This window comes from Oenanthe melanoleuca, chromosome 1A (genome assembly GCF_029582105.1).
Source record: "Oenanthe melanoleuca isolate GR-GAL-2019-014 chromosome 1A, OMel1.0, whole genome shotgun sequence".
Lineage (NCBI taxonomy): Eukaryota > Metazoa > Chordata > Aves > Passeriformes > Muscicapidae > Oenanthe > Oenanthe melanoleuca.
This window is the reverse complement of record NC_079334.1, coordinates 476,461-499,372: the sequence shown is the minus strand read 5'-3', so window position 1 is coordinate 499,372 and position 22,912 is coordinate 476,461. Positions and strand designations below refer to the sequence as shown.

The window sequence follows — 22,912 nt, the reverse complement described above, 5'->3', positions numbered from 1 at the left end:
CATGTGTATTTTCTGTTCCCTTTAAGGAAAGACCAAGAAGTGCAGTGGAGCAGCTGTGCCTTGCAGAGGGCTCACGGCCTCGGATGACTGTGGAGGAGCAGATGGAGAGAATAAAGAGACACCAGCAGGCCTGTCTGAGAGAGAAGAGGAAAGGACTCAACATCATTGGTGTTTCAGAGCAGGCTCCTTCCCAGAGCTGCTCCTCTGCCAGGGATAATCCATTCAAACTGGCACAGGTGGGTCCCACGGTGACCAGCAGCTTTGATGGGCCCAGTTAAATCCAGAGGAGTTTATTGAGGTTCATGTAGAGTGACAGACTCAAAAGGACAGCATTCATGCTTACACCTAAAGATAAAAGCCACTTCTTTGTCTTTTGGAAAACATCCATTGATTGCACTTTGTGGTTTGGGTAGCATTGGGGTGTTTGGTCAAATGTAGCAAACAATGTGAAGCTCAATGTTTGTGGCTAAAAACAAGAATAATGACTCCCTTGATGCTGAAACAAAGTCAGTGCTGGTTTTTGTGCAGTGTAGTGTATTCCAACATCTGTAACATGTTTAGGTAGGAATGTGTATTTATGATCAGGGCTCCTAAGTCCTGCTCTTCTGCTGTGGTGTTTGAGCCCATAAATACATTAAAATAGAGCCCACACTTTTGTTTTCACTCATTCTTAAACTTGTTTATTTGCCTAAAAAGTTTATTCACAGGTAGAGGATGGGGAGAGAAGAGGAAGATATAACTGCTTGTCATTAACCAGGAAATAATGCTCTGAATATATATCTAAAAAACCCCCCAAACAAACAAAACCCAGATACAAGAGAGCAGATATTAGGCAGACTACTACTTTCTAAATATTTAAAGTTAGTTTTCCAGTAGCTTAATGGAGTTGATTTTTGGTTGGTTTTTGGTTTCTTCAGGTTTTTAATCTTCTGGAATACTTTTCTCTTCAGACCACACTGTATACTGAATTTTTTTTTATTATATGTTTTTCTACTGGTATGAAAGGAAATGCCTTCTTTTTTTGTTGTTGTTGTTGTTTTGTAGGCATTTAAACATCTGACTTTCCAAAAGCAGATTAAATACATTGTAGTGTCAGGAAATCAGGTGTTTCCAGAGATGTTTTAGCTTTGCATTTGAGGTTGTTGTTTTCCCCTCTCAGCACGATAAGCTGCTACAGAGCTTTTTTTAAGTTACTTTATCTTTGAGAACTTTGCACCCCCAGAAGACTCTGAATTCCAGCTCAGCCTTTGCAGTAGAGCATCTGCATTTGGGCTGGCATCAGGAGTGCTGCTGAAGGGAGCTCCTGCAGCTATTTCTGTGATGGGCACTGCCTTTCTGGAGAAGCAGAGCTTTGCAGATGTTTCTCTCAGAGGTGTTCCAGCTTTCCCTCTTCCCTGTGGAACTGCTCCATCCCTCCAGGTGGGGAAGCTGGGTGGACAGCACAGGGTGGGGGAATGGCCCAAATTCTGTTCATTGCACCATGTTCCCCATCTTCCCTGTGAAATCAGGGCTCTGAGGATGATAAGGAATTTATAGAGTAAGAGAGAAGATCTCTGAATTGAATATTTAGCTAATAGTCCATGTCACAAAGTCACTTTTTCTATCACAACTTTAATTCTTCCAGAATGCTATTTGGCTAAAACCCCAGGATGAGGTATTATGCTGAGTAATAGCTTTTATTCCTAATAGCATAGCTTTTATGTCTATTGATTTCTAGAAAAATGGTGCAATGGCATTAACTGCTGGAAGTCTTTCCGACTGTGGTTCACTTATTTAAGAATCAGAGGGGAAAGGGATTTTATAAATGGCCTGCTGTGTAATTTTGAAGTCATTACCATAATACAGAAGGAAGTTGCTTCACAACTGTTGTTGGGACAAGCATATGATAAGGGGTGCATACTTTAATTTAGGAGAGCCAAGACACTGATTTATGAACTGACTTAGGTGGAATTTCCTCTAACAGAGTGCATGTGTTAGATCACAGGAATTCAGCTGTGAGATTTACTGCTTCCTTGGCTCCTACTTTTCTCAGCTCCAGTTCTCAGATGAGCCTCCCCTCGGGTCTGCCAATACCATGTTCACAGTGCACAGTCTTAAAGTCACCTCTACCATCTTTCCTCTACATTTTTATATCAACTTATTCTCTGTGCAGCAGATTTTTTTTTTAAAGATATAATTAATATCCTTTGCCATTATCAGATAGTGTGTTGTCCTCTATTAAATCAGTTCACACCACAGGCTTGGAGGATACCCAAGATAATTGGAGGAAGTGCATGCAGGTACACTGGGAATTTCGTGCTGAAAGCAGATTTTTATCGATTTTTTTTTTCCTTAAACCAGAAAAAGATATTTTATGAAAAGAGCAGTGCTTATGAATGCAAGTAAGAATCTGCTAAGCTGATTTGTGACTGAGCTAAATATGAATGAAATTTCAGAAGATTAAGGGTGACATTGAAATGCTGGAGAGAAAGGTAGGGCAGAAAGTACAATAATCTTACAGACAAAGAAATGACAAAGACAGGCTGAACTGTTTCCAGAGGTACAAAATAAGAAAATTCCACGTCCTTAATGACTTCCATTTTCCTTATTGCAATCTGTGCTTAAGGTTTTTTCAAGTATTTTTTTTTAACCAGTCAGAGGAGAGCCCGAGGCTCAGAGCTGAGACTGTGATAACTTTTGTAACAATATGTCCATGTCCCAATTTTGTTCCACAGAATCGGAAAAAGGATGATGCAGTGTCTGCTAACATGAAGGAGTCAGAGAGCACCAGTAGAGAAAATAATTTGAAACAGAATAATGGAAGTCCTGGAGAAGAAATAGCACAGCTGAAAAACAATGGAGATCAGGAGCATAATTCAAGTTTTACTGAAGAGGTACAGAACTATTCCTGGTGAAACCAGTCATCAGCTTGTCTTGCAGTAACAAAGTATTTTGAGACACACACACACACCAGAGTATGGGAAAGTGAGCCAGTTCCCTTTGCATGGAAGATAAAGACTTCTTGCATATACAATATTCCATAGAGAATCACTAAATTTTGTCAGATCTGTCTGTAGCTGAGGCATTGAATTTTCTTGTATATGTTCTTTAAATAACAATCATTGACATTCATTGTTTAGGCTACCCCAGTGTAATTTTTGACAGCCATTTTAATGTCCCTGAATTTTTGTTTGGCTGTAGTGCATCACATAGTTTACAGAAAGCAGAATAAAGCTGACACAACAAAGTACACATGGAAGTGGGCAGTACCTGTGCTTTTAGAGATTTGTCACTGCTTTGGTTTCTGCCTTGAAATAGTTTGAAACTGGCAGGGAGTTACCTTGGTGTTTCTGGTACTAAAGGGCCCTTAACATTCAGCAAAACCAGACTGACTGTGAAGAATGGATTACTGGAGTTGCTTCTACAAAATCATTTCCTAGTTATAGTTCAATATTTTTTAAAGTATTGTGTACAGGCTTTTTCTTCTTCTACATTCATATTCCTCAGTTAATCATTCTTCTGTTTATTCATCCTTTTGTTTTCCTATTTTGTATTTAGTTTTAAATATATACCTGATGGAGAGTGGTATAAAATCAAATAAATTGATATTGTTATCCATTAGAAGCACTTCCTTTTTGAGAGGTTGTTGCTTTGTTAAATATGCAAATATTTCCAAAGGAAAATCGTGTAATACACTCAAATTGTTTATATGCAGTCACACTTTAAGAGCAGCATTCAGTCTTATCAACAAAATATTGGAGCATCTGGGATTTTTGTTGGCATTGTGAAGAGAGGGATAGCACAAAAAAGCAGGCAGGCTGCAATCCAGAGAGTTCAGAGAAGTTCTGGAAGTTATTAAGTCAAACCCTGCCCATGGCCTCTGGTATAAGTTTTAGGATAACTCTATTAACCTGCATGGTACTGATAAAAATTTCTTAAGTTATGTAACTCTGAGTTACTAAGTATACATGATGGCAAAATTTGTCTGTTAATAAAACTGTTTCCTGGTACTGTATTTCTTATCTGCCACTTAGTGTGTGTTACAGCTTTTTGTTTCATGATTTCAATTTTTTTATAGCTGTCAAAAACTGATGATCTTTTATCAGATGCACATGTTGTATCTGACTCAAAAGAAGTGAATAATGAAGAGAAGGCAGAAAAGAAAAATAAATTGGAAGAAACACATGATGGTGATATAAGGTAAAAATCAAACAAGATGTTCAGAGGCTATTTTAAACTTGCATGTTGTATTTATTAGCTGAATGGACCAAGCAACTGCCATAAATACTGGAAAGGTTTATTTATATGGTTTTGAGTGGTTTACATATAGGGAAATCTAGGGGGAGTTTAACTGCTGCAGGGGTTCAGTCAGAGCTGATGAGTTGGTGAGAGAAGCAATGTTTATTTTCAAGTGTTGTCCCTGTTATAAACAGAATGCATTCCTAATCTGCTTTGGCCTCCAAAATGTGTTTAATAGTGTCAGTTCAAGCTTTGTATCCATTTATTATGAACACTTCAGCCAGTGCTTCCTTAGCATGCTCTTTATTGCTGATATTTAGGAGCAAACCAAACATCTTACTCTGCATCTCCTGCTTTAGTTTTTACCTCACCACTTTGCAGCATTGCACAGTTAGAGGGATATTATATTATATCTTGGATATTCCTCTCTCACAATTCATAACTTCAGTTTAAGTTGCACCAAGTGAGTTCTCACATCAGGCCATAACTTTGTCACAGGAGCCTCCAGCAGGAGTGTCTAAAGGAAAGGAATTAAATTCCAGGTGCTTTTCCAGAAGTGTAGCTACACAGAGTATAGAAGGGTTTCAAAGTGCCTGCTTAATTTATACTACCTGGATTTGCAAGTTGCAACTTTTTTCTATTAACAGGAGAAAATTAAATTATAGCTGCTATAGTTAGTGGTTAACACCTGAAATTAAGTTAGAGCAAGTTCTAAATGCTGTGCTTTTTTTAAGCAGCTTGCAGAATGTGACCACAGTTGCAAACCACAAACCCAAAACCAGCTCAGAAGAAAGTGAAGTACTTAGTGTTCAAGAACAAGAAGGGATTGTGTCTTCATTTGAATTAGCAGCACAGTCTTCAAAAGGAAATCAGGCAGCAGCAGGTATGGAAAAGAGTTTGACTGAAGCACAGTTTATCCAGTACATATGTAAAACTTTATTTCATTTTGTGTCTTTTGATGCTCTGAAACCGTTGTGAATTGAAAATGCTGAGGTAGTCTGCATGTGAAGTGTACAGTTTTATAATGTACAGAAAGAGAGTTTCCCAGTGGACAGCTACAGAAATTCCATTTTTCTGAGGTTTTAATGAAGCTTTTATAGTTGCTAATTCAGGGATTTAAATAACTGTTGCCAGAAATTGAGTCATACTGAAGTTGTTGGTTGAAGCAAATCCTTCTTTTTTCATCTCAGTCCTGGATATGTGTAGACTTTTTACCATTACTCCCTGCTGCTGAGTGACCTTAGGTATGCCCAAAATAGTGGAATTATTGAGAGTTTCCAATATTTTAAACTAGCAAGTAAAGGACCCCAGTTTGGCCATGTTTTTAGGAGTAAGAAAGATGAAGAAAACAGAAAACACCATCTGACTGGTACAATGGCTGGTGGTGGGCTGTTTTTCAAGAAGAGAAGAGTGGAATAAAGCCAAGCTGTATGCAAAGGAGGCAGAAAAGAGGGGAGTGAGTAGGGAAGGAGGAAGGGAGAGGATAGAATTCAAGACAGTATTAGAGTATTTGCTGATGGGAATGGTTAAGGAAGCCAAATGTTTCAACTTAGGATATAAAAGGTGATCTGGACCTTTGTAGTGCAGTCAGCAATCCTTTCTGTGACTTGATAATCAAAGCCAGAACTTGGATGTACATTTTGTACTGCTCAGCAGAATGAAAAACTCAGTTAATCTGAGATGGGATATGAAGGTGGGTCTGGGCATATCCCAACTACTTAAATTCTACTCTTTTTTTCCCTCTTTTTCTTGGCAACATAAAACAGCAGCATTCATGTGTTTGCTGTTCTACTAGTTATTTCTGAGCCTGATTAAGGATCAGCTGTGCTCTCCCTTGAAGCTGTGCATTTTTGTGCTGATCAGATTTTAAGTCCTTACTTGTGTGGCTTTCATTTGTTTCTGCTTATATTTGCTATGGCTTGAAATGGTGATTTTTCAAGCTTGTCTTTATTATGGCTTCTGTAACTTGTATTCTTGTTTGTTTTGCTGTATGACTCGCAGTGAAAAGTTTGCCTTCTTCACCAGAATCATCCTTGTCACCAGCTCCATCCACACAGACACAGCTGACAGAAGGATCCCATTTCATGTGTGTATAGTTACAGAGAAGTACGTTCTTTTTTTCCCACCTCTCCTGTTCCTAATACTCTGCCAGGTATTTGTCTGCTGTTGTATGGGTGAGAAACACCTGTAGCTGATACTCAGCAAGACAGAGTTGCCTGCAGTGATGAATAGAAATCAGCCAGAAAACAAATTTGTGTCTGGATTTGCTTGCAAGGAGTGCATTCCCTGTCCAGCTGCAAAGGGCTCATTGCTTTATCAAGTGTGTTCTCCACAGCTGGCAGGGCAGTGGCTCCTGGAATTACAGGGGGGCTGAGCTGGTACCAGCAGGGGTTCAGGCATGAGCATCCCTGCACAGCTGCAGGTGGGTCCTGATGCTTCCCTCATGGGCACAGTGGGCACCCAGAGCTCAGGCTGAGTGATGCCCAGGAGGGAATGGCCTGAGGAATTCATAGAAACAGCAATTACAGAACTTTTTATCCTTTCTGTGGGGCAAGCCCTCCCCAGCTGCTCTTTGCTGGCAAAGATTGCTTCTAGGAATCAAGTTAGTTGGGCCAGATTTACACAGATTTACATGTTCCTGCCTGTGGTGTTACCCACCTAATGAATGGCAATGGAAATATAAAGTGTGTGTTTGTTTAGGCAAGTGTTTAACAAAATTAGCAGGATATCAGTGTGAATGCTTCAGCACTTTACCAGCATTTAAATCAATCCACATTTCTTTGTTGTCAGGAAATGTCTGTTTAAATAAGCTTTCCACTGAAAGAATGAGCTTTGTTTCAATGGAATTGTTAAATGCCATAGCAAATGTAACTTAAGAAAGCTTTAAAATCAATAACGATTTTACATTGAGACATTTTCAGTCATTTAGCCTGAGGAGATCTGAAAATGCATTTTTTAAAATTTACTGTCCCAGTCTCAATTGCCAAGGTTTCATTTTAGCAAAATTAGGCTTATTAGTCATTACAGAGACCTTCTACCATGAACTAAGGGCAATAAACGATTTATACTCCTTAAAAAAAAGGAGAATTATTAAAATGTATTTTTTTTGTGGAAGTGGAAAATGCCATCTTCACATTCAGTCCTGGCACTGCTCCTGACTTCCTGATGGGTGTGCTCTGCCATGATTAGATTTAGCTTGAATTTTTGAACTTTTATTCAAAATCTTTATTACAGAACTATTTAAAAAACAATGGGTGGGACTTTCCTTCTGGAAGTACTGATGTGTGTTAATGCTTTTCAGGTTCACTGTATAAATATACACATGTTTATCATGCATCTTCTTTTTTAAATGGGAGAAACATTCCCCCATCAGCTGAGTTTTGGGTCAGGGATGACAGTGAAACTGCGCTGCAGAATTCTGTCTGTAGGCACAGGGCACCTGTCAGGATGGGGGGAGCAACCAGAAATCCATCACCAACTGCATTAAGCTGCTTCCAGCTCAGATGATCAGACAGCAAATTCATTTTCTTCAGGATTTATGCTAAATAAAATAGAAATGAATAGGAATAGACTTTCACCCCCACAGCCAGTTCTGCAGGTGAGGCATTTATTTCTGTGCTCAGGACAGTTCTCCCTCCAAAGCCTCTGAAGAGGCTTTAATTGTTTAATTGCAGAAGGGTCCATGTGGAAGGGCACTTGTCAGTCTGATTGTCTGCTTGCACTTGCCTCAGCCTGATGGAGAGAGGGTTGCAGAGCTTCAGACACATCCCTTGTGGCTGCTCAGTGCATTGAGCTGGGGAGAGCTCTCAGCTGTGTGCATGTACATTCCACATTGCTGCATTGGATGCCTCTCTTGGTTGTTTCCTTGGAGTTCCAAAACAAACTGGTGCCACGAGCTGGGCTGAGCATAGGAGGAGAGGGCTGGAGCACAGTGCTTGCCTGCAGCATTTACTGCCCTTTGCCTTCTGGGCCTGGTCCCAGTGTTCCAGTGCTCTGCTGAGAGATTCTGGCACATCTTTTAACATACAGCAGTTCAGCATCCCTCATTTTCCAGAAGTCTTGTATGGCAAAGGGAACTTCCAAGCTGTAGGATCAGCCCTGGTCATATGCAACCAAATTTTTCAGGCAGCATCTGGAAAATGTATAGTAGATTTCAGGGGATGAAGAGGTAATACCTGTATTTGGCTTTTACAGTCAATTAGAAAAATGATACTCTTGGCACGATGCCATGGGAATTTGCCACAGGAATTGGTGGCACATTGTAGGACTAAGGAAAAGCCCCTTAACACAAGGCTCCTTTCTTGTCCCAGCCCTTACTTTGCAGAGACAAATCTCTGTGTGTACCACTAACCCTGCTAGATTTTAAGCATTGCATTTGCACTGAGTAATGGGGGATAATGAAATTGTATACAGCACCTGGATTCAGAGCTCAGGAACGTTTTTACCAATGAACTGTTAAAAGCTATTTATAGATGTCCTTGCAGCAATTACCAAAATACAGCAAGCTCTGGGTGGAGCACTTGAACTGCCAGTACAGTGTAGCAACTCCATAATTCTGCATCCCTCCTCAAAATGTGCCTGGCATGTCTAGGACTAGTTAGGATCTTTGCTGTTATTACTGGTTTTAGGTTGGTGACCATGTGTAACAGGATAAAACTCTCAGAGTAAACACACTTTTATTCCAAGTGCTGTAGATTTGGGAAGAAGTCTTGGTTTTGCATTTTTCTGTCAAAATAACTTGACAGCAGTATTATTCATCAGGAAAACAGATTTTTGGTTCCTAAGATATTTTATTATGTTCTACACCTGCATTGCTAGGATCAGGTTAGGAATTCTTTGCTGTGTTTAATCCCCTGAGTTCTTCAGACAACATTGTGTTGCTAAAATAGCATAACTTAATCTATATCTGTCTTTCAGCACTGACAGCTTCTGTTGAAACAATTCATGCCTGAGATGTATGGACCTGACCTATGAAAATATGAGAAGATATTGTACAGTATATTTTAAATCTATGAAATTCATAGTTCTGATGCTTTTGGCCACAGAGCATCGTTTTATCACTTCCTGGAAAATGTTTATTCCAAGAGAGCTTTAAATGGCCCACGTGTACACTCAACAACCTTCAGATTGTTCTCCTGATACCAGCTTGCTGCTACCATTGCTGTGCACATAAATAAAGGCTCTTTTCAGTGTGCAGCCTACAGTCAGAACTTTATTTGCTGTTCTTCAGAATTTAATGTTCTTTTAATGATGGATCATGTAAGTTTACTTTTTTTGCTTCTTTTAGATGCATAATTTGGTTAATTTTACATATCACCACTAAACCTTGTTTTACATTTTTTAAACATTACAATTTATTGTTTTAACAATTTATTTGTAAAATTTTTATATATATATACATATAGATATATTTAAAATGTGCCATTTTTATTATTGCTTAGTAAAAGATGTCCTGTTTCTGCTGTAATGATTTCTTGGTCAGGTTGCAATGTCAGCAGTTACTGCCACACCTCTGTCAACATAGACATTAATGTTAGTGGTTACTTTTTCTTGACTAAAATGGAGTGTAGGTATTTTGAGGTACTGGGCTTTTCCTTCATGGGGTTAGGGTGTGTACAGCAATAAGCAGGTTTTCAATCCAGTACTTAGTTTGTGTACAAATGTAATTATGTTCATTGTGTATATATTATACAATGAGCACATATGATGTAAGTATGAGAAGCCACTTACTATTGTTCAGATACGAATGTTCATATCCCATTCCTTTTCTATCATATTAAATAAATGTGGATGTTCTTAAGGACTGGCACGGTTAGTATTTCTTCCAGCAGACAGATGTCACACTGTGTTCCACCTTTTGATGTGGGGAGTGCAACAATTCCTCTCCCACTGGCAGCACCTCCTGTCAAGCAGAGTAGCAGTGACAGACTCTTACGAGATCCCAGTCTTCCTCTTCGGGAAAGAACGCAGGCTGCAGCACAGAGCAAAGCAGCCAGCCTGAGACTGAGCTGCAGGAAATACAGGTTCAGCTGCTGGCTCTCCCAGACTGCTGCTGTGATTCTGGAATAATCACTTAGTCATTCTGTGCCTGCCTTCCCTGCCTGTTTACACGGGAGGTAATAGCCTTAGTGGGGTGTGGTGAGCACTAATTCAATATTTGCAAACGCTGATTGCCAAGTTCATTGGGGTTAAGGAGAGAAGTGTGATGATTCCTGGAGGCTTTGGCATCTGCACAGCATCTTCCAGAAACTGGAAGAAAACCCGAAATAATCTGTCAAGTGTTGTCACGCTACAGATGTTAGCAGCTTCGCTGTTCCGTCTCGCACAGCTGCCTGAGAGAAAAGAGGTTTAGAAAAGAAGTAAGAAAAACGAAAATATTTCAGGGAAAGCTTTTCAATCAAGGATGGAAAGCTAAGGAATCTTTTGCAGGTTCAGGCAGCTGCTGTGTGCTTCAGTGCATGTGTGTGCCATAAGTGGTAAGGCAAGTTTCACAGGGAGGCAGCTGCCAGCTCCTGCTGTGCTTTTTTATCATACAGATCATATCCTGATCAAGTTAATATTGCTGTTCTAGAAACTAAATGTAATTCACTGTGCTTTTCCACAGAGGAGTGCCTGATACTGGCACACAGTTTGAAATGACATTGCCATTGCCCCTCTGCCCAAGTAGGAGTTTGTGTTTGTTGGATTCTTCTGGCACTCCCTGCTCTGCCGCCAGTTTTTCCTGGTGCTCTTTGCCACAGAGATACAGACTGTGTTGTCTGGCTACCTGTTGTTCTGCCATTTTCTCTGAAAAGTGAAAAACTAGGGGTCAGAATTGTGCAGCAGAGCCTGGAGGGGTCACAGTGGAAGAGGGGGCTGAAGGAAAGAGGAATGGTGATGCAGGCAGACAGCATCGAGCTGAAAAGGTACCACATCACCCTCTGTTCTTTGGAACAGCAGCCCCAAATTAGTGCATCCTTCCATCCAAAGCCAGAGCAAAGAAGAGGAATGTGGTTTTATTGCTCAACCAACCCAGGCTCAAGTGCAGTGGCATCACTGAACACCTGAGGCAAAGCAAACAGGACACACCCTGTTCTCTCCCTAACCCAGAGAGCTGCTTGCTGTCAGGCTTTGCAATCTCTTTCTGCCCTTGCTGCCAAGAAAAGAATTGCAGCCAATGAAGGAAAGAATGACTAAGTGATTTTTGGACACCTATAGATGTTTTCTCTGTTGGTTTGGTGTATCTGCAAGGAACGTGCAGTTCATGATGGAGCTGAGCAAGGGGGAGAGAAGAGCAAGTTTTGCTGATAGAGCTGTTGGCAAAGACAGCAAAGGTGAATGATGCAGGAATGCAGTAATGATCATAGACTATAATTTCACTTCCTCTGGGCACTTGCTGCAAAGACTTGGAGTTTCATTGGGTGCTCTATTTTTTTGTCTTATTAAAAAAAAAAATAAATGTATGGCTTTGTGCTCTCACAGAGCATCTACTGTTTCTTACCTCATCAGAATAACTCATCCCAGTGATCGTACTCCTGAGATACAGAAATATCAGAATACTGATATGGTCAGCCTTCAAACATCTATTTTAAGTTTGTATCTAGGATATTTTTATATTTCTGACTGATTGCTTTATTGGCTATTGCACTGACACTTGTATATATAGAACGTGCTTTTTTTTTCAAAAGCAGGAGTCCTTAGGAATAATGCAACACATTCTCTACAGATGTTCATGCTTTTCAGAACCAATTACATCTATTTTTGTCTTTTGTTCACCATTTGCATTGTTCCAAGGCTACTAGAGAATGTGATTCTTTTAAGTCCCTTAATAAAGTGACATTACTCAAAAAGTTATAGTTGGTGTCTTGGCAGTTTTTGTATGTTGTGGACTGGCTCAAAGGGAAAGACCTCTGCAGGCAGCTGAAACCCAAACCTTGTTTGTGTTATCACTGAGGTAGAAAAAGGAGTCTGCAGTTCACATGTCCTCAGAAATAGGCGTAGTAAAACGAATCCAATAAGGTTCTATTTTCAGGAAATCAAAAAAAATGGCACATTTCAATCTAAATCACATTAACTGGACAGCCTGTGACAGAATTCTTATCCACCCTAAGGGATCCACTAGATGTGCCAGGACTGCATACATGAAAAGCATTCATTAATTACACTGTCAGTGAGAGATTGAATAAATTCTCTAGGACTTAGACTAGTGGCTTAAGTTGTACCCCGGGTGAGCAAAGCAGCAGAGTAGAAGACCTTCAATCAGTGGTGCTGTTGGATAAGTCTTACCTCCAACTTTTCATTATGGGGTTTATTTTTCCTTTTCTAATAAACCAAAAGTCTAACAAACCATTCAGATCTCAGAAATGGCTCATCATGTCTCTTCTGCACAATGCTGTTTTGTCCCTGTGATCCTGCATTGTGCTATAATTATTTTCTGAAGTATTCTAGGGTAGTTTAATCTTATTTCAGTTTGAATCCTAAGTTAAAATGTTATTTTCTGTCCTTTAAAAGGTTGACATTTAAATGGCTGATAAACAAATTGCCTGTACCTGGCATTAATAATCTATCTGAAACAACTTAATCTAACTTTTTTAAGGATGCAGGTGGAGATAAAGCAACATCTGGCCTTCATTTCTTCTAAAGAACATTGTATGTGCTTGCTGGTGTATCCTGGGAGCTGTTTGGTTTGTCCATATGGGAACACTGAGGAGCTGCTACAGAATGAAATGGAATATACTGGTGGCTGCAAACAAATGCCTGACCCAAAATGAAGGCTAAAAGCAGCTGCTGTCTGAACTTGACATGCACAGCTTGTTACCCAGCTGTTCCAGATGTGTCAGCATTCAAATGTTACTTGTGGAATGAGGATTTTGGTTAGTTTGTTTTTGGGGGGGTTTTTTTTGTGGTATTTCTTCATTCTGTGGTATGCCAAAGAAAATGTTTTTAAGGTCTGTCTAAATATGTGGCTGCTGTGGAGAAACTGCAAGCAACTCTTAATTGCAGCTCTGGGTAAGTGACATCAGCAGAGGTGCTGATTGCCTCCTGTGCCAGTCTGGCTAGGGCTGTGTTCAAGAACACTCATTTGGGCTGGATTAGGTTCTGCTTGGGATAAAAGTAAAACTATAAGCAAACAGTGCTGTTCTCAGTGGGCTGCTGTAGAGTATATCTGGACAAAGCCAGATGTGGGATCATTAACTTCTTTATTACTGAAACCAAAATGAAAATAAGGAATTGATTTTTTTTTTTTTTTTCTTTTTGTCAAATTCTATCCAGATCCCTGTTCTGTGGAACGGGAACACTTCAAAGTATTTCAGGCTAAAAATGGAAACACCCTCTTGTTCTTTTGAAGGTGAAATGAGTACTGTTTAAAAAAAAAACCAAAAAAACAGACTCTGCATGTTAAAGTTTATATGTAGAACAAGGAAGATTTACTTACTTTCATTGGTCAATGAAAATACTTGATCCTCTGGTCTGTGTCACAGTGAAGTAACTGGTGCTGTTCTGGACTCTTCTGCATCTTTAAATCCATTACAGCCCAATGTGTAAAATACTCTGCTTTCCTTATGGAGGAAAACTGCCTTATCCACACCCAGACATGCATTCTGGCCCTCCATGAGCAGCTGAGTCCAGGCAATCACTTTCTTGCTTGGAGTGGTGAAAATCTGCAGGTGTTTATCATCCTGAAGTATTGAGCCAGAGCAGATCAGCATTTCCAAGTAACATGCACATGAATCTCCTTTATTTTCAGCAAATAATTCTATTCTGTGGATTCTATTTAGGAAAAAAAATTCTAAGTAATAGTCACTGTACTAGAAATAAAATAATTAGTAGGCACAAACAAATAGTTAAGATTCTTTGAGAAAATTGTCATTAATTGACAGTACATTACAAAGCAATTGAGGGGAGGGCAGGACTGCAAAATTCAGCAACTCAGCTTATAAATCACCTCTTCACAATACGAATTTCTGGTGAGTCTTTTCACTGATTACACATGTAGTTGAGTGCTTCATACTGTGCAACTTTCTTCTTGGTAAATTCCCAAGTCAGGCTGTTTCAGATGTTTGAGCTTTAAAGGGGAACTTTAAAGAGGAATTTGATTTTTTTTTCAGTATGCTCATCCACCATTCTAGGAAACAGGGGAACAGCTGTTCATGGCTGTTGGGTTCACTCATTTTATACACTGAAATGCTCATCTCCAGACAGAGGGGAAAAAAGACAGCTGAAGTTTGTGATGAAGGTTTCCTGATGCTGGTTTGTGTTGGGTTTTTGGAGAATGTCTGTTTGCAAGGAAGGCAGCTTGCAGGAGTCAGGTCTAGCTGAAGTGTCATTTTGTGAGCAGGGAAATTGCCTGGAAACCAGAATCACCTTTGAATAATATTCCTGGCTGTTCTCTTAGCCTGTGCCAACAGAGCCATAGTATTTTGTAACTACTGCTTCTAGTATATTGTGCCTACAAATAATAAATATTTTTATGAAGACAAAGTGCCTGGATAATGTGTGAAATCCTGACCACTATTTACAAGGTAGCAGCTACAAATTGACCAAGCAGCCTCAGCCATTTAGGAGATTGCATTAGTGAAGAGGAATTGGTTAATACTCATGGACTACAACACTGGGAAAACCACACTTGCTTGTATGAGCTGACTTGGGGGGATAACTACAGCTTTTTATTTTAAAACTTTTATTTCATGACCTTAAAGCTATTCCATTCTGTGTGATCAGCTCCACTTCATTTCCATCATCCTCATTTTAGGACGAGGGAGAACAGAGGTCATGACATTCTGATAATTTTCGCCTCATTAAAGTCCCGTGGACCCCAAGGAGCACAGCTGGGTCATGTTTGTAGAAGGTGGGGCTCTGCAGCCCTGCCTTGAGCCGTGCCTGTTTCCCAGGAGTGCTCCACGTTCACTCCATCCGTGCCCTGCAGCTGCTCCACCTGCCAGCAGGATCCCCACTCGCACAGCATTTCAGGTAATTCATCCTAGGCGGTGTGTGGAGTCTGAGATCTCTGCTCAGCTGGGAGATCCAGGCTGTTCAGAGTGAATCCTGGTTGGAGTTTGAGCACTGTCGGCTCTCCAGGCAATTCCCAAACCCTGGGGTGCTGTCACTGCACCTTTGGATGCAGCAAAGTGCATTTCTGTTCGCTTGAGTGGATGGCCTCCTGCTGGAGGAGCTGGAGATGTTAGGGATGCCCAGGAAGCTGGATTTGTGTTTTGGGAACTATCCCTGCAGGGGGAGATTTACCCCTAACCCTCCTTCTGCAGCTGGCTTGGGCTGCAAAGCACTGCTGTAACTCTGTGCAGAGACAGCCAGGCTGCTCCCAGTCCTGCCCCGGGCACAAGAGCTGTGCTAGGAGGGGAGCAGGAGCTGAAGGACGGGTGTTTTCAGTCCAAGTTCAAGTGCTCACCCCGACGGAGCCCGGCAGAACAAAGTTCGCCTGACTGCAGCTGCTGCAGCTGCTGCTTCTGCTGCTCCTTTCTCACTGGAGCTTCTGCTGCTCCTTTCCCATTGCTGCTCCTTTCCCACTGCTGCTCCTTTCCCATTGCTGCTCCTTTCCCATTGGAGCTTCTGCTGCTCCTTTCTCACTGGAGCTTCTGCTGCTCATTTCCCACTGCTGCTGTTGTTCCTTTCCCCCTGTTCTGCTCTCGCTGCTCCTTTCCCCCTTCTCTCGCTGCTCCTTTCCCCCCTTCTCTGTTCTCGCTGCTCTTTCCCCCTGTTCTGCTCTCGCTGCTCCTTCCCCCTGTTCTGCTCTCGCTGCTCCTTCCCCCTTCTCTCGCTGCTCTTTCCCCCTGCTCTGCTCTCGCTGCTCTTTCCCCCTGTTCTGCTCTCGCTGCTCTTTCCCCCTGTTCTGCTCTCGCTGCTCTTTCCCCCTGTTCTGCTCTCGCTGCTCTTTCCCCCTGCTCTGCTCTCGCTGCTCCTTCCCCCTTCTCTCGCTGCTCCGTCCCCCTGCAGTCCCTCCTTCCCCGTTCCTTTGTCCACGGTTGCCATGGCGTGGCAGTTTTGGGGACAAAGCGGGGGTGGGATGGGTGACACGCCAGCCTTGGGGTGGGAATGCGGATCGCGGAGCGGGACAAAGCAGCACAAAGGGCTGGGGATGGTGGCCACGGCCACGAGGGTGACAAAGGGGACAAACACCGAGAGCAGTTTAACAGAAGAGCCGCCCGGGACTGTCAGACACTGTGAAAGAGAAAGTTTGTGAGGTGCAGATGTGCGGCTGCAGCTGGCCCCTCGTCCCGGCGATGTTCTGTCCGGTCCCTTCCCCTCCTGGGAATCCGGGAGCTGAGCACGCAGGAAATCGGGGATTACAAACTTGTCTCAACTTTTCACCGCCAGACATTAACATGCGGATGCAGCAGCCCGTATGTAAATGATGTTATCTGAGCTGGTTCGTGCGTGTGTTTCCAGGATAGGAAAGCAGATTATTTCATTGTGTGAACTAATTACCTGTGGAGAAAAAATTTAGAGCCTTTTAAATGTTAATGCCAGGCTGTACTTTTATTAACCTTCCTACTCAATGATGCAGTGTTGTGTGTTTATTGTGTATTTTCAAATGTTAAGGACTTGATCCTTTAACCTAAATGAAAGAAGTTCTTGATAGGACTTTGCATAAACAGCTTTTTTTGCAAGGTTGCAGCCACATCCCAGAGCCTTCCCTGGCCCATAAAATGGGGTTGCTTCACCAAATGGAAAAACAAAGTGACTTTTAAGTATGGTGTTATTGCTGCCTAATGGTGCACAGCAACAATTAAAGATAAAAAGGGGACAATCATATTACACTGGAACTGCAAGACACATTACTGCAGAACTGACAAAATGTGTTCTTGTCTAACCTGCAGCTGCACATAACCAGGGCAACAGAATTTGTGTTGATGCAGCAGATCTGAGCCCAGATGGGAACAGCCCTTTTGGCTTCAGGTGGGCAGGTTGCATGGTTTAAACACACTCACACTTCAAACATTCTGATACAGGAGAGAATCTGTGTGGGAATCTGATCTCTTGTGGTTCCTACACCCCAGACAAAATTCTGCATGTTGCTTGTTAGCAGTGTAATTAGATAAGGGAGGAGGGGATGTGTTTCAGTATTTATATGGCTTTTGAACCAGCCTTTATTCTGTCATTCTCTGTAAAGCATGATATAAACTGAATTGTGAGGTTTTGCTGTAGAACATGCTGCATGTAGTGGAGGTGAACGTGCATGCACTATGCCAAAAGGAGCTACCATAGTGCAGTGCAGGTGCTGGACTGAGATCATTCACTGCAATATAAGAAAGTCCCAAAATCTGACCACACTAATATACAAAAGACCTCCAAAATACATACTGTTATAAAAAATCTGAACCACAAGTGGTTCATGGACATTGGTCCAGCACTTAATTTATGTTTTATTGAGGAAGGTGAAGAGAATGTTTGGGTCTTTTTTTTCTGTAAAGTTCCATTTTAAATTGGCTGCTTTGCTTCCTCTCTACATGAAACTTGGGCTTGAGAAACTGGGATGTGAACATGTCTGAGGCACTTTTGTGTGAGATCAGGTCCTCAAGATAGCAGGGAGAACAGAAACCATGGCCTGAAGTGGAGCCAAAGGATTTTCCTTGGAAGAAACAAGGCAGAATTAGGTCACTGCTCTCTGCAGAGCTGATACCTTAATGCTTTCAGTGCCTGAGTCACACTTCTGTCACACATCCCTCTTTGTTGTACCTCTTATGCACTAGCACAGCTGAAATCAAATACCTTCCCCAATTTGAGAAACCCCAGTTTCATGTGAAGACATGTAGGCATGGACTGTAACATTCACCACATTTAAAATCAGCTCTTTTCCACCCGCTCTAAAAAGTTTCCCATATTTTCCAGGCTTTAAATAGCCAAATCCACTTTTCACCCAGATGAAACAAATGCTTAGAATTCCCAAACCCAGAGAGAAATTCAACTGCAAAGATGATGGTTCTGATAAATTGTCCAGTTAAATGCAATATAAAGCCAAACTGCTGCTGACAGTATCCCTCTATAGCAGCAGCTTGCCAAGAATTTATAGTGCCCCTTTTCCCACTCTAACTTCAGTATCTTATGATATGTTTGGGGCACTGATCTGCCTAGAAAAGTACTGGGTAGTATTTGTTTCCTAAATACAGTTTGCATGTGTCACTAGGCAAAGATCACCAAGCACATAATGTTCATCTTGACTGAAAAAAACAATTTTAAAAGACTGACAAGACTCAAAAGGTTTATGCCATGAGAAGCCAGGCCCCTCCCTGCTGAGAACACTCCATGGGAGGGTTTAACAGCAGCTTTCACTGGCAGGCTCCAAAGACAAACAACTGCACCCCAGAGCAGGCTGGCCAAGACTCTCTGGAGCATATCCTAACCAGGCACAGGTTTCTGCACTTCATGCTGAAGGGCTTTGCCCACCCCTCTGCTGCTGGGAGTAGAATTGAGGAGAGGGGAATCCCTGCTTTGCCTCTCAGAGGATGTGCAGTGCAGCCATAGGGCACATCACTGGGGCACTGAGATCATTCAGGATCTACATCTCCCAGTTCTGCCACGTATCCCAGCCCCTGAGAGAGTGGAGCTCTGAGCTGCTGAAATTCTGACTGATGGAGGGTGAATTCTGAACACAGTGCAACTTAGGCTCTCCTGGTAGGGGCCAAAACAGCAGGAGACCAGGACTTGCTGTGAGTTCCCCAAAACTCCCTAGTTCCCAGCTCAGGCTGACTTTGGTAGTCTGGCCCCACTGGGGTCAATGTGAATTTTGCAGTCATTGCCAGAGACACCAAAGTTTCAGACAAAGCCTGTAAAATCCCTCTGAGAGCACATCTCTGATCATTTACTTTGCAATTAAGGTGGCTGTTGTTGTTGGGTGTAAAGCACTCAATCTCAGTTTTCATTCCATCAGTGATAACCAGTGGGTAACCACAAGATTCCAAATGTTCTCATTTCCCACTGCTTCCAACAAGAAGCACCAGGACTCAACCAATATGTGCACAGCCAAAAAGACCTTACCTTCCTAAGTTATGAGGACCTCACCTGTGCAGCCACCACTTCTAGTCATTTCTGTGAAACAAGGCTCCACGGGAATGGAGCAGCCTGGCAGGTGTCCCAGAGCTGGTGCTGGGGGGATGGCAGAGGGCAGCTGGCACAGACTCAGGGACAAGAGCAATGCCCTGGGCTGGAGTGGCCAGAGCTGAGCAGGTAACATCCCACCCCTGCCAAGGGCATGGCCCAAGGAGCAGCTCCTGCCACAGAAATGCTCATCCTCCTGCCCCAGGTGAACAGCAGAGCACCCAGGGTGCAGGAGTGGCTCCGTGGGTGGAGCTGGGCTGCAGGATGGGCTGGGATCTCCTTGGGGTTTCCATTTCAGCCAGAGTGCAGCTGTGTCCCAGCTGCAGAGGCAGGCTGGGGAAGCTTGCAGGGTTTGACAGGCAGGCATTCCCCTGGCCCTGCTGTCAGCAGGCACACAGCCCAGCTCCCCTGGCACAGCACTGAGCTGATGGAGATCCTTTCAGTCCCTGGGCTTCCCAGTGCTGCCATGACAACAGCGACTTTCTGGGTCCTGCTGAAACCCTTTTCACATTCAGTGAATGCCTCACACAGAAAAGTAGGTTGTTCTCATCAGTCTCCCTCTCTCTCTCTCAGATTTGATTGACTGAGAATAGGGAGGGGTGCTGTACTTGGACAAGCTTGGCTTATTTTCCATGAACATGATGGATCCCTCATCTTACAGGAAAGGTTTGAGGAGTTATGAATAGCAAACAATGTTTTAATAGCTCAGAAGACAAATACACTCTCTGTAATAAACATTTGTCATTAGTGGCAAACGACAATGAAGTCATCCTGCTGCTTTGTCATTGTTAAATTAGTTTTGATTAATTTGAGTATGACTTCTCTGTTCACTGAATGCCCTAATAATGGCAATTCATGCCTTTGGATGCAGTTCTGAACTTCTCTGAAATTCATGTGTTTGCTTGTGCTCAAGGCTACCAAATAATAAATTCTATTTAAATAAACTAATTCTGTGTATCTCTAGCTGTTTGATAAACTTCCCATGACCTGAATTTTTCTTGTTACCTAAGCAGAGCAGTGGGGAGAGAAGATGAATCATCCAGCTGTTAAGGTTTTGGGAAATCTGGACTGTGACACCTTCTCCAAGACAGCCCAAGGCTGGCCAGAGTGTGTGACAAATGCCTCTCTCGAGGACGACCTCCCTCCTGGAGCCCCTGCCTGCCAAGACCTGGCAGTGCTGGAGAACAGGTAATCTCCTTTGTTTGTCATTTCTGTCTCATGGCATTTAGCAGGACCTGGATGTGTCACCTGTGCTCTCTGGGAGTCTGACTGGAGCCATCAGGGGCTGCCTCCAAACCTGCTGCAGGGCTCAGGGCTGGGGCTCAGCCCAGCTCAGCCCCAGCCCAGCCCAGCCCAGCCCATCCCAGCCCCAGCCCAGCTCAGCCCAGCTCAGCCCAGCCCATCCCAGCCCATCCCAGCCCATCTCAGCCCAGCCCAGCCCAGCCCAGCCCAGCCCAGCCCCAGCCCAGCTCAGCCCAGCTCAGCCGAGCCCAGCTCAGCTCAGCCCATCCCAGCCCAGCCCAGCCCCAGCCCAGCTCAGCCCCAGCCCAGCCCAGCCCAGCCCAGCCCAGCCCATCCCAGCCCCAGCCCAGCCCCAGCCCAGCTCAGCCCAGCCCATCCCAGCCCATCTCAGCCCAGCCCAGCTCAGCCCATCCCAGCCCAGCTCAGCCCAGCTCAGCCCATCCCAGCCCAGCTGAGCCCAGCCCAGCCCAGCCCAGCCCAGCCCAGCCCAGCCCAGCCCAGCCCAGCCCAGCTCAGCCCATCCAGCCCAGCTCAGCCCAGCCCAGCTCAGCCCATCCCAGCCCAGCCCAGCTCAGCCCAGCCCAGCTCAGCTCAGCCCATCCCAGCCCAGCTCAGCCCAGCTCAGCCCAGCCCAGCTCAGCCCAGCCCAGCTCAGCCCAGCTCAGCCCAGCCCAGCCCAGCCCAGCTCAGCCCAGCCCATCTCAGCCCAGCCCAGCTCAGCCCAGCTCAGCCCAGCCCAGCCCAGCCCAGCCCAGCCCAGCTCAGCCCATCCCAGCCCAGCTCAGCCCAGCCCAGCCCAGCCCAGCCCAGCTCAGCCCAGCTCAGCCCAGCCCAGCTCAGCCCATCCCATCCCAGCCCAGCCCAGCCCAGCCCAGCCCAGCCCAGCTCAGCCCATCCCATCCCAGCCCAGCCCAGCCCAGCCCAGCCCAGCCCAGCCCAGCCCAGCCCAGCCCAGCTCAGCCCATCCCAGCCCAGCTCAGCCCAGCTCAGCCCAGCCCAGCTCAGCCCATCCCATCCCAGCCCAGCTCAGCCCAGCTCAGCCCAGCTCAGCCCAGCCCCAGCCCTTGGAAGGACAGATTGTTTCAAGTAAAGAGGGGAAAAAAAAAAAGTGCACAAACGTTATAACTAGATTTCTGTCAGGGGATTTTCGTTTAAATTTTGTGAAACATAAATTTAAAGAAATCTAAAACTGTTCTATGGAAAACCCATATTCTAGTTACCCACAAACTGAAGGAGGGGAGTTTCAAAGTAATCCTAAACTTGCACTCCTTCCAAGCTGTGATTTGTATTTAATTAGCATTCAATTAATGATGCATTTTTGTTTGGTTGTAATGGTTACACACCGGTTCTGCAACATGCAAGATCTTGATTACTTTTATGGTTTTTGAAAAGAACTTCCATGTGTCAAAAAAACCCCTGTGCTCCTGACTCCCCATCTATATTTTTAGGGAAAAAGGGGGATTTTCTGCCTAGTGTGCTTGTGCATGATTGCCCCCTCAGCTGGGCTGACCTCCCCTGGTTTTACTGGGAGGTTGTGCAGCAAGTGACCTGCAGAAAATAAATGAACATACTGCTGCCACCTCTCTACATGTGCTCAGGCACACACCTTCATTTAAAGCTGGAATCCAGCTCTGCTTTGCATAAGAATGTTGAGAAAACCAATCCCCCAAATTAACAGCATGTAAAGACTCTGTAATCTGGAAGCAAATATTTTAATTATCTCTGGCTAAAATGAATCTAAATGACAGCATTTAAGGATGTTGATTCTCCCAAGACTTAAGAATTTTGGCTGCCTTTGCTGAAAAAGAGCAAACTGTGCCAAAAAGAAAATGTACACAAGGAGGTTTAGGACACTTTGGGAGGAAAAGAAAGTATTCCTGATAATTTATGTAGGCTTTTTAGTCCTAAATAAAAATATTGACAATACTGATGACAGAGAAAAGATGCTCGGTTTGCTTGTACAGTCCTGCATAAATTGCTGTTTCACCTGTTCATATGACATATTGCAGCAGTTATTTAGATTTTCCAATGTGGCATTGGAAAAACTTTCCCAGCAGTTTCAGAGGAAAGCAGAATGCATTTCCAGCACACACAGTGCAAGCCCTGGCAGTCACAGGGACATGGGTGACAGGGTTAATATTCAGCCACAGCAGTGCAAAGTGCTGTGAGTAGCTCTTGTTTCTGAAGCAAATTCCGAGTTCATTCTCAGTAGTATCTATAATAACTAACAGGATATCACACCTGAATAGTACCTAACTGAAATTCTGTGCTTATATTTCAGGTTTTGCAGCAACCTGTAGAGTACATCAATAAACCATATGACAAGGCCCCCTAATGCCTTGAACTCACAGCTTTTCATCTTTCAGTTACAAGAAATTTTCAGGCTTTGTTAATTTGTATTTCCTGTTTTCCTTCAATA

The 22,912-nt window shown here is 43.5% G+C and overlaps 1 protein-coding gene across 1 annotated transcript in view; it reads left to right on the top strand.

Annotated features, from left to right (window-relative positions):
* The window catches only part of PLEKHA5 (pleckstrin homology domain containing A5), a 142,363-nt gene extending 130,312 nt beyond the window's left edge, over positions 1–12,051 (top strand). The window contains 6 exon segments of the mRNA XM_056511691.1: positions 27–236; positions 2,715–2,873; positions 4,058–4,179; positions 4,956–5,101; positions 6,220–6,304; positions 9,136–12,051. Of these exon segments, the coding sequence (XP_056367666.1) occupies positions 27–236; positions 2,715–2,873; positions 4,058–4,179; positions 4,956–5,101; positions 6,220–6,304; positions 9,136–9,154 (741 nt within the window). The 3' untranslated portion in view covers positions 9,155–12,051.
* The last annotated feature ends 10,861 nt before the right edge of the window (positions 12,052–22,912 follow it).